This window comes from Cervus canadensis, chromosome 26 (assembly GCF_019320065.1).
Source record: "Cervus canadensis isolate Bull #8, Minnesota chromosome 26, ASM1932006v1, whole genome shotgun sequence".
Taxonomy (NCBI): domain Eukaryota; kingdom Metazoa; phylum Chordata; class Mammalia; order Artiodactyla; family Cervidae; genus Cervus; species Cervus canadensis.
Window position 1 is genome coordinate 40,985,366 of NC_057411.1, and position 11,625 is coordinate 40,996,990.

At 44.1% G+C, this 11,625-nt stretch overlaps 1 protein-coding gene across 1 annotated transcript; it reads left to right on the forward strand.

The window, feature by feature from the left end:
• The first annotated feature begins 360 nt into the window (after positions 1–360).
• On the forward strand, positions 361–11,149 carry TMEM128 (transmembrane protein 128). Its single transcript, XM_043448264.1, has 5 exons — positions 361–515; positions 2,041–2,182; positions 6,321–6,479; positions 8,760–8,868; positions 10,525–11,149. The coding sequence occupies exons 1-4, from the start codon at positions 419–421 to the stop codon at positions 8,857–8,859; spliced, it is 498 nt and encodes a 165-aa protein (XP_043304199.1). The 5' UTR covers positions 361–418; the 3' UTR covers positions 8,860–8,868; positions 10,525–11,149.
• The last annotated feature ends 476 nt before the right edge of the window (positions 11,150–11,625 follow it).

Consider the following 11,625-nt stretch of genomic DNA (forward strand, 5'->3'; position numbering starts at 1 on the left):
CGATTCCTGAGGAGGAGGAAAGAAGCTGACGGGCTGAGACGATATGCGCACTGCGGAGACACGGAGGGTTCCGGATGCAGAGAGCGGGAAGCAGCCAAGTACCAAGGCAGGGACCTACAGCCCCGCCCGCGCGCATCCGCGGGCACCGGTAAGTTTGATCCTTCTGGCTTTCCGTAGCTCGGAATAAACAGACCTTTCCTTTGGGAAAGGTCAAGATTTCGAAATTCAAATCCTGTTTGCAATTTTGAGCACGGAGACAGCGAAGCCAACGCTACCCTACGTTCTTACCAACTAAAACCTCGAAGACAACATAGTCTCTACTTTTCATAGACAGGAACCCTCCTTCCGCCAGGATGTCGCTACAGGAAGTTCCGGTGAGGTTAACGTCACTTCCGTCCCGTTTTTGGGTGGTACCAAGATGGATGCTCTACGGGCTCGGGAGCAGCTCCGGCGGCGGTACCTGTTCCCGCCGGACGCGGAGGTATCACTGGAACGCGAGGGCTACTCCAGTCCGGGTGAGGCGCTCCCCCCGGGCACGCTCCGAGCCGCCTCGAGGTTCCCGCAGGCGAGGCGCCCGGAAACGGCCGGCCCCGCCGACCTCCCGCAGGCTCACCCATTCCCGAGGGACTGGGATTTGTTTTTTTTATCAAGGCTTACCAAGTAGTTCTGCAAGTTAGGTATTTTAAGTATCGTAAAAGGGCGTTAGAGATCAGGTAGCCTTCCGCATCTTCATCTCAGCTGCGCTTCAGGATTCCCCGGAGAGCTGGTTTAAGACGTATTTGGCAGTATACATTAAAAAAAAAAAAAAAATCCACTGGTTGTGTCTCCAAGAAAAGAAGCATATTTGTAGCAGTACACAAGGACGTATGTGCATGTGCAAAATGTTTAATCTCAGCAGTGCTATTGCTAGTAACAGAGAACTACTGGAAGCATCTAATTGTTCGTCAGCAGGGAGCTGGTTAAATACGGGTGTACGTCACACAGCAGGCCGACTTTATGTACCAGTGTGGGTAATTTTCAAAGGGAGGCGGAGAACAAAGTATGATATACCACCATTTGGATTCAACCAGATAACATGCAGTGTATGCTCACCTGTAGATGCATAGAGTATGCAGGAACTCAGTAGACGTTGATACTGATAGCTGCTTTGGGCTGGGGAACTGGGGTTAAGGATCGAAAGAGATTTCATCTTAGAAGTTTTTGTCCTGTATGATGTTAAAACGTTGTGTATGTATTACCTTTAAAAAAATAAACACAGAAGACTTCGTGATCAGGCTTTCTTGTTTATAAATTTTGAGGGTGTCTCCCAGAATTTGTATTATGAGTAAGGTGCCCGGGAATTCTGATGGTCAACTAAAGTCAGGAACCTCGGATGCATACCAGTGGTTCTCATGAACTGGTGTGTGAGAGGGTGTGTCAGTCACCTGGGGAACTTGTTAGACCCCATTTGACCCAAAGCCAGCCAGTTGTTCTTTCAGATCGTTCCCAGATGGAAGAAATTTGACTTGTCCATCACTAGTCTAGACAGTATGGTGTTGGAACTGTACCTCCAGTGTGACCTTTCCACTTTTGAGCTGCCTGAAAACGTTGTGTTTGTTTAAAACAAGAAAAATATGTAGTGTTTGTAAGTAGTGGTTTTGGAAAATCACAAGTCCATTTTGTGTTCTAATGTTTGTCACTTGCATTTTTCTGAATTAACAGAAATAATCACTTTCCTAGGCGATACATGAAGCACAACATTAAAATTCCTACACTACCAGATGGCATTATTGTTTCCCTAAAAGACTGTACAAGTAAATTTAGTTTCAAAATTCATTTGGTGGAAAAAAGTTGACAATACTGAACAAGTTTTATAGCAGCTCCTGTTATATCTAAAAATGTAAACCTATTTTGGTGGTTTTACAGAAGAAATTGGTCCTCTAATAGAGAATCTGGCTGTTAGAAAGCTCTAGGAAATTATTTTATTTGACTTGAAATAGGTGTAATTTTTCCTGTGAAGCCAATGGTTACTTGATCAGTTGAAATCTCTCTTATTTTCAGAAACCTCTACAGGTGTTGAGAAAAAGGAGAAACCTCTTCCAAGACTTAATATCCATTCTGGGTTCTGGATTTTGGCATCCATTGTTGTTACCTATTATGTTGACTTCTTTCAAACTGTTAAAGAAAACTTTCACACCAGTAGGTAAGAAAGCTTGATGACTCTTATTTTTTCACATTATGTTTTGTTCGACTCTTAGTAAGCACCTGCTTTCTGCCAGCCAGGGTGTCAGAGGTGCTGGTGATACAAAGTTGAAAGAGAGTGGACGTCCTGAGCACGTGCAACAGAGTGGACATTATTTCAGTGGGCCTTTTCAGCCTAGATGTTTTGTAGGATGAGGAAGGCAGTGAATTTAAGAAGGACCTAATGATTTGTAAAACATGGAGAGAGAATAACTAAAGGTCTTTAGGAGATCAGATCCACAAGCCCTGGGAGGAAGGAATGAGAACTATGGTGGATGAGAATCAGGTCTCAGAGCTCATTTTTAGAGTAGTTAGTGGCCAGTGAGGTACACATACAGGCTGTGATTGAACTAGAGTGAACCAGAGTTCACTGGTGCGAGGTCAGGAGCTTTGCAGCAGGATGTCAGATAGTCCATCTTTCATGTGGATTGAGATCTCTTTCAGGAGCTGACGGTGGGGATGGTGGGGGGGTTGTTGATCACCCTCCTGAGTCCTCACTGAACATTAGAGAGTGTTCTGTAGGCCCCTAGATAATAGAAAAAGCAGGGGAGGTGTTGGTGAGCGTTAGAGCTGGCACTGGGAGGGGTGGTTCTCTTAGAGAGCAAGTGTAATTTGTCTGGACATGTCAGTCAGAGTTCCCTGGTGGCTCAGATGGTAAAGAGTCTGCCTGCAATGCGGGAGACGTGGGTTCAGTTCCTGGGTTGGGAAGATCCCCTGGAGGAGGGCATGGCAACCCACTCCAGTATTCTTGTCTGGAGTATTCCATGGACAGAGGAGCCTGGCGGGCTACAGTCTGTGGGGTCCCAAAGAGTCAGACACGGCTAAACCACTAGCGCACACACACACACACACACACACATCAGTGAGGCCAGAAAGGTGCAGACAGGCCTGCTGATGGGGTGTTTTCACTGGGGATGGGGGCACACAGTTTTCCTCTGCCAAGGCCTTCAGGAGGGGCGGTGACTGCAGGAGGGGCGCCTGAGGAGAGTGAGGGAGCAGGCAGCCAGGGGACAGCAGGCGTGGGGGGTTGATGTAAACTGTGGAGCGAGAGAGCGTGTTCACTTCCCTTGTCTCTGCAAGCAGGAGCTTTCCCCAAACACTCCCCATCACTGCTTCCCCGTCGTTCCTCATCACTGCTCCTTCCCTGGGAGGTGCTGGACCTCCTGACGAGGTTTGGGATGCAGAACCAGACTTGTAACTCAGCACCTTCTTTCTCTTCGGAGCCAGCTGCTCACAGGAAGCATGGATTCTGGGGTGCTTGTCTGTGCCATAGTTTTTGTTGTTGTTTGTTTTTCTATTTTTGGAGCTCTTTTTAAAAAAAATTTTTTTTTAAAATTTCAGTTTTAATTGTTTTTTGCTTTGGCTGCCCTGAGGCTTTTTTGGTGTGGTGCACGGCTTTCTCCAGCTTCAGTGCGTGGGGGCGTCCCTCTGGTTGTGGCACAGGGGCTTCTTGTTGGCGAGCACAGGCTCTAGAGCACGTGAGCTGAGCGGTTGTGGTGCCCTGGCTCAGTTGCCCTGAGGCACGTTTGATCTCAGTCCCTGGACCCGGGATCGAACCTGTGTCTCCTGCATTGGAATTGGAAGGTGGATTCTTAACCACTGGACCACCAGGGAAGTCCCCACACCATCATTCCATGGGGCAACCCTAAGATGAGAAGGTCTCTGTTTTCATTGTGTCTTGAAGCCCAGTGACTAAGTCTTGTCTATCCCTGGATTTCAGTGTGAGGAAGCACTCTGTGACCATTCACCAAAGCCGTCTTCTTTCCAGAGCTCGATTAGTTAAAAAAAAAAAAAAAGCTGACACTTGATCTTCATCAGCCTGGCTGCTTTGTCTCTCTCAGTTGGCTGGGGAAACAGGGACCATTCACTTCAAACACCACCCGTGTCAGCCGCGCCTCCGTTCACTGGATATTTAATGAGAACCTGACGCGAGTCCGATTTCGGTGCCAGTGATGAACAAGGCACGATTCTCAGCCCCCACCAGTTCACTTTAGGCTGTGATAGGTGAACAGGTCACGTGGTGTGTACTGTGTTAGCGCATGAGCGTGTGGGACGCCATAGGAGCGCCTTGAAGGGGCTCCTCGTCTTGCCCAGCCTCGGGTTGTTGTTGAGTTACCCAGTCATGTCCGACTCTTTGCGACCCCATGGACTGCAGCACACCAGGCCTCTCTGTCCCTCACCGTCTCCCGAAGTTTGTCCTAGTTCATGTCCATTGCATCTATGATGCCATCCAGCCATCTCGTCCTCTGACACCCTCTTCTCCTTCTGCCCTCAATCTTTCCCAGCATCAGGGACTTTTCCAGTGAGTCAGCTGTTTGCATGAGATGACCAAAATCCTGGAGTTTCAGCATCAGTGCTTCCAAGGAGTATTTAGGGTTGATTTTCCTTAAGATAAACTGGTTTGAGCTCCTTGCTGTCCAAGGGCCTCTCAGGAGTCTTCTCCAGCACCACAGTTCAAAGGCATCAGTTCTTCGATGCTCTACTTTCTTTACCATCCAGCTCTCACAACCATACGCCAACCTTGGGAGGTGGGCGGCTTTGAGGTTTTAGAAGAGATGAGAGGATTTATCCATTTGTGTCCTTCTCTATCCTTACATAAGAGAATACTAAGTATTAGCGGTTAAGGGAGATGGGAGGTGAGGAATAGCTCCTTCCACTGTGAGATGTTTGGGGGCGCCTGCAGGAGTAAGAGGCATGCCCAGGTGTGTGGCAGAGCCTGACTCAGCCGCCAGACCAGGGCAGTGGGGCACGAAAAGGAAGTGGCAGTCATAGGTCTGTCCTCGAAAAAGTGTCATCTTAGAGGAAAAGAGACAGAAACACCCACCCAGAGGCTGAGAATTTTGAACAGCGTTGTGTTCTTGCCGAGGTCTCAGTTCGTGGGGAGTTGGAGCAGCCACAGTGTGAGAGCGCTGCCCAGAGGTGGTCTGCGCAGGCTGCCTCGGTTTCCTCGAAAAGAGTTCTTTCCTCTGATTTTCCAGATCTGGCCGTGTCCCTGTGCCCGGCCAGGGCTGATGAGGCTTCCTCACATACACTGAGCCAGGTCTTGGATGGAGTTGGAAGGAGAAGAAAGCCATTGCCCCTTGGGGGAGTACTGGGAGATAGTCTAGGAACGTGAGCGTTTCATTTAGAAATCTTTTATGACAGGCAGTTTAACTCCTTCCAAACTGATTTTCATTATTTCAAGAAACCCTGCCTAGTTTGGAGAAGTTGATGGTATCTGTTGAAATCTTTATTAATCTCACACTCAAAGCTTCAGAAACAACCAGAAAGCTGCTATTTTTCCTGTATTTTTAAAGAAAATGCAGTACTGTAACGAGGGTTCTTTTTTGGTTGGTTAGTTTATGAAAGAGAGAGAGAGAATGTGTGTTTAAAGTCTTCCTTTTTCATCCTTTCGTGTGTCTCACTCTCATCTTTCTCACCCATTTCCTGCTAGATCTAGACTTTCTGAAAGCTGGGATTGAGTAACTAGGTCCCTCTGTGCCCCTTCCCCAGTTGACACTCTTAGAAATAGGTATCTTGTCTATTAATGAAAACTTTTAAGATCCCTGATTTGCTAAGTGCTGTCATTCAGCACTTTTAAAAACAAATCATTGCAATTTTATGTCCATATTTGCTAAACAGTCACAGAACTTCTAGGCCAGCTTCCGGGAACTGAAGAGCCTTTGTAAGTAGTTTATATTGTCTACACCCAAGTTATGCGCACACAGTCGGAGCAAAATTGCAGAACACAGGCTTGGAAGTTCTAATCCGAAGAATCGTAAAGACACTTCCTTGCTTTAGTAGCAGGGCTGAGTCACACCTGGCTGGTGGGACAGCAGACACAGGTACAGCCAAGAAAACAGGGCAGACCCCCAAAAACCAAGCTGTCCACCCTGTGTGTGGTTCAGGTCTCACCATTCAGCCCACCTGTGTTCAAAGATAAGCTTGTAAAACCTTTGTCAGGCACGTACACTGTTACGAATGGGATTGCTGCCATTGGTGTGGTTAGCCAGCAGCTGTCCTGTGTCACATTTGGGATGTGTCAGAAAAGACTGTCTGCCCTTGGGCCTCAGAGACGACGTGTGAGAGGATAACGGAAGGGTGTTATCTTGTCTCTGCAGTTGGTTTCTCGTCGGCAGTGCCTTGTTGCTCGTTAGCGTGTCGATTGCGTTTTACTGCATCGTCTACCTGGAGTGGTATCATGGAATTGAAGATTATGATATCAAGTATCCAGCGTTGATACCTATTACAACTGCTACTTTTATCATAGCAGGAATTTGGTGAGTTACCTGTGGAATGACTAATAGGAATAAAGATTGTTTGATCGGGTAGTGATACACACGGTACAGAATTCCACAGGGGAAGAAAAGGGATAACGAGAAAGTCTCTGACTCTCTTTTCAGTACTGTCTTTCTTTACTTATGTAGTAATTTAAAATAAAAATGGTAACTTACTATATATATTTTGCATTTTGCTTTTTAAATAATTTTAATTGTGAAGTTTAACACAGAAAAGTGGAAGAATCTCAGTTGTACGGCTGGAAGAACTATCATGCAGTGAGCCTTTGTGTAAACCCTAACGAGGGCAGGAGGAGAACGGTGCCGCCCCCGGTAACCCCTCCCCTGCCCCCCGCCCGGGTCATCCCCTCTTCCTTCCTGCCCACAGGAAGACACTGTCCCCACCTTCCTGGTAGTTCCTTTCTTTTGTGTCTCTTAAACACGTATTTTTTTTGTTGTGTCTATTTTTTTTGAACTCTATATAGATGGGTTGCTGTAGTGTTTGTTCTTTTACGTTTGGCTGTTTACATGCAACGCGACGGATGAGCCTCCGTATTGTTGCACGTAACAGTTGCTTATTTTCATTGCTGTTCAACATTCCATCCTTTAACTGAATTCCAGTTTATCCATTCTGCTCTTGATAGAATTTGGATTGTTTCCAGTTTGAGGTTGTCACGTGTGATGCTGTTAAGTAAGACGTTCGAGACATAAACAAGACATTCTTGTATGCATACCTCTGCATAATTCTGTTGCATGTCTGTGTACACTCATACATATGTATATATAGGTCTCTCTAGAAGGGAAATCGTTGGCCTATTGGGTATGCATGCCTCCAACTTCAGTAAATAGTGCCAAACTGTTTTCCAAAGTGATCTTTTTTTTACACTGAGTTTGTATTTCTTCCGTATTGGTGTGTGTAGATGTGCCTCATTTTTAATGGTTACATAGTTATCACTGCATGGATATATCATGATTTATTTAACCAGCTTGATTTCTTTAAAAAATTCTTTTGCCATTATAAAAAATGCCACAGTTAATATCCCTTTTCATAAACTAGTAGGTTGTCAATGAAAAAAGTGTTTTTTTTTTATGTTTATAAAAGTATTTTATAACTTGCTCACTAAAGAAAAACACAAAGGAAGTAAATCCCATGGTTCCTGCCAGCCAGTGAAGAAACTATATTGAACATGGTGTTTGGCCTTTTAAGGTTTTTTCCTCTCTTTATATTAATGGAATTTTAGTTTGGGGAGAACCACACACCATTGTACATTTGTTGTTCAATCACTAAGTGGAGTCCAGCTCTTTGTGACCCCATGGACTGCAGTACTCCAGGCTTCCCTGTCCTTCACTGTCTCCCAGAGTTTGCTCAAACTCATGTCCATTGAGTCTGATGCTATCTAACCATCTCATCCTGTGCTGCCCCCATCTCCTTTTGCCTTCAGTCTTTCTCAGCTTCAGGGTCTTTTCCGATATTCAGTGTAAATGTGTTTTTTCTGTGATTTTTTTTTTCTGTAGTTGAAGTTTATGGGTTTTTGACATGTTACACTGTGATGTGGTTATTATTAACTTTTCAGGAACAAGTTAGACAGCTGTGTTATTCAACAATTTCTTAGAAGACTAACATCACTCCCAAGAATGTTATTTATTTTTAGCACAGTAGGATTGTAGCTATTTAAATTTCTACTTGTCAAAGTATTATATATTAATCATCAACTCTCTGAAACACTTAATTGACTATAATTTTCCTTTATTAGCTTCAGCTCTTAAAAAATGTGGTCCATAAAAATCATTTGCACTTTAGAAAGTGTTTTATTCTTAACCTTGGTGACAGGAATAGTGTTCTTCTCAATGGAGAATTTAATAGCAGCTTATAAATGATGTTTTTCATTCTGTTTTCTAATCGGAAAATACTTTAACCTTTTTTACTGTGATATTTTGGTGGTGTGTGAGATCGTAAAAGCAGGCTGTGGCCATTTTATTTCATGTTCCTTCACAGACACTTCACTTTAGGAGACTGACGTCTCTGTTCAGCCAGCTCAGCGCTTGTTAGAGGAGCTCTAGTGATTCCAGGTCTAAGTACTTTGTGAAGAGGTTGTGATATTTCCAATATTGGCTAAATCACATGTCTGAGAAACTGTATACATGTAAGTAAAGTTCTTGGCTGAATGAACTTTACCAGCCTGGGTAGAAAGTGAGTCTTCTAAATCTAGAGTCTGCAGTACAGTATGTTTGTAGAGAGTACAGCTACAGTTGTCAATGGTGTGGGTTTTCTGTCCTTTTCAGCTTCAACGTTGCTTTATGGCACGTGTGGTCATTTTTCACTCCACTGCTGCTGTTTACCCAGTTTATGGGGGTTGTAATGTTGACCTCACTCCTTGGATGACTTCTAAAGGTAAGATTTCTGGAATTGTAATTCTAATAAGGAAGTAGTCTCTCATGACAGTGTTCAGTGAAAGTGAAAGTTGCTCAGTCATGTCCGACTCTTCTCGTTCCCATGGACTATACACTCCATGGAATTCTCCAGACCAGAATACTGAAGTGGGTAGCCTTTCCCTTCTCCAGGGGACCTTCCTACCCCAGGGTTCAAACCCAGGTCTCCAGCATTGCAGGCAGATTCTTTACCAGATGAGCCACAAGTGGACATAGCAATAACAGACTAGTAAATTATTTCAGCCTTGTTTATACCAAGCTGTTTGTCCATGGAACTCTGCAACGAAAGGGACTGTGATCCCTTCCCTTTTGTATTATTTAGTTCTAAGGGGCTGCTTCTTAGAGAAGTCACCCTGCCGGTCCAGGATCTCATGAGGAGGGTATCTTCCACTACAGATACGTTCACACAGTAGTCCATTTTCTATTGCAGTTGACTTCCATCAGCTTCTGTACAGATGACTATTGGCTAGATGGTTCTTGTGTGCATCTTCAGTGGCTCAGTCGTGTCTGACTGTTTGTGACCCCGTGGACTATAACCCACCACGCTCCTTCATCCATGGAATTTTCCAGGCAAGAATCCTGGAGTGGATTGCCATTTCCTACTCTAGGGGACCTTCTCAACCCAGGGATCAAACTTGCATCTCCTGCCTTAGCAGGTGGATTCTTTACCACTGCACCATCTGGGATGTCTGGATCATTCTTAGTTAATGGAAATACAGGATTAATGGGAGGTTTTACCCAATGGAGAAAAAAAGGCTGTTTTCTAATTGTCACGACTGTCCTGTAAAAGTGTGATGGATGGCACATCAGCCTTTTTCTTCCAAGTTATAGAATTTCTGCCTCCCCACAGACCACTGCATCCCTGGGCCTGCCACCTCTCAGTGGGGTCTATTTGCTGATTGTCAGGTAACTCATTTACTAAATAAGAATGTCCTGAGAGCACTCAGGCTTCATGCTTAGGGGCTTGGTAAAAAAGACCTCTCTTCATGTTGCTGATGTCAGAACATGGAGGAAATCTACTCCATGTGTCAGTTTGCAAGTATGAAAACGGGGCCCAGAGAAGTAAAAGGTAATACGCTCAGTTATTGGGGTGCAAATGAAGACTGACATTTCAGCTCACAGACAGCATGTTCTCCCTTTGGAGTTTTAAAGGAAAGTCCCTATAACCAGGTTTAGAAGGAATGGATGTCCTCTCACTGACTGTCTGTCTGAAAATAGTTGCTCACACACACATGCTGCTGTGTCTGGGACCATTTGGACTCTCACAGTCCGTCTTCTGTCCTTGGTGACCTTTCGCCACAAAAACGTTCCCTCATCTGAGCCTCTTTGCTTTTGACTCTTTGGCTGTTCAGTATTGACTTTTTCCACGTTTTCGGGAATTATAAATATAGTTTAGAAAAAACACTAGATTGTGAATCTAGTAACAAAAGACTGTACCTTCTTATTTACTGAAAAAGTATGCAAGAACTGCTAATACTATGCTTTTGATTTACTGCTGACATCAAATTATACTTGGTAACAGAGCCACAGAGTGTTGTAGATGGGGAGATTGAAGTGAGCTTTGAAATATGAAATCCAACAGTCTAAGATAGATTGTCTCACTTGGATTTTCTTTCAGGTGGAAGGTCGTGTCAGTGATTAACATCCTGCTAGCTGAAAGCACTGCAGACACAATGGTAAAGCTACGGTGTGTTTTTGCATCTACAAAGTGAATGGTTTCCTTGGAAGAATTTTAACTTTATAACTCTAGCTGAAATCAGAATAAATTATATTTCATTTGCATATTTCTAAATTTAAGTGATTAGCGAATTTTTCAGACTCTAGAAGTCTTCTATTCAAGACAGGAATAACTTAATTTGCAGTGTTAATCTGTTTGGATCATTGGAAAAACTGTTGGTGTAAAAATTTAAACAAATTTTCATTAGAGATGCATAATGTACTCCAGTATTCTAGAGCATTTAAGGGGTAACAATTCATTGTATGAAGTGACTGGCTGTGTATTTAAAGGTGTGATAGTGTCATGTGCCTTTAACCCAACTTCAGCAATTCCTATAGAATTTCATTTTGATAATAGTTTTGTTAGGGGGAGGACCAATTGAAAGGATTTGTGTTTTCCCAAATTGGGATTTTATCACTGTGTAAATTATTGGGTTTTCAGTGTTTGTTTAACATAGGAACTTTTAATCATTTCAAGTATGTGTAATTTTTCTCTTAATATTTTAATAAAATATTTTTACAGCTTTCTTGTGGGTTTGTTCCTGTAAACTTTGGAGTAGTTTCTGTTTTCAGCTGTTAGCACTTTGAGTTGACGATAGAAATCAGGCTTCTTTTCAGAGAAGGCTCCTTGGCCTTTCCAAGACCAGTGGAAGACAGGATCAGCACTTGCCAATGGAAGCATGTTTACGTTAAACCTGAAATGTCATAAGCATTGTGACATCTTCAGTACCCTGCATTGATTTCTGCCTCCCTGTCCCAAGCCTGGGGGCTTTCAGGGCCGAGGTCTCCCTCACCACTTGTGTCTGGCTGGGCTCACACCCTGTACCTGCCTGCAGCAGTGGTTAATCTTGGCCTTGAGTAGCAGTGAATCTCTCCAGCTGGAGGCAGGAACAAAATTTGTGTTGTTGGGTGATGTGAATAATGTTTATGAAACACCTGTTACAGTGGCCAGCACACAGTAGGCACTCACCCAATAAATGGTAACGGAGAGGGATTGGAAGAC

What these genes read in the sequence shown, in the direction of transcription:
- TMEM128 (XM_043448264.1), top strand. Translation starts at nt 419, where the DNA reads ATGGATGCTCTACGGGCTCGGGAGCAGCTCCGGCGGCGGTACCTGTTC. An exon ending in GAAAACTTTCACACCAGTAG is followed by an intron (nt 2,183 to 6,320) that starts GTAAGAAAGCTT and finishes TTGTCTCTGCAG; the next exon opens with TTGGTTTCTCGTCGGCAGTG. An exon ending in TTTATCATAGCAGGAATTTG is followed by an intron (nt 6,480 to 8,759) that starts GTGAGTTACCTG and finishes TGTCCTTTTCAG; the next exon opens with CTTCAACGTTGCTTTATGGC.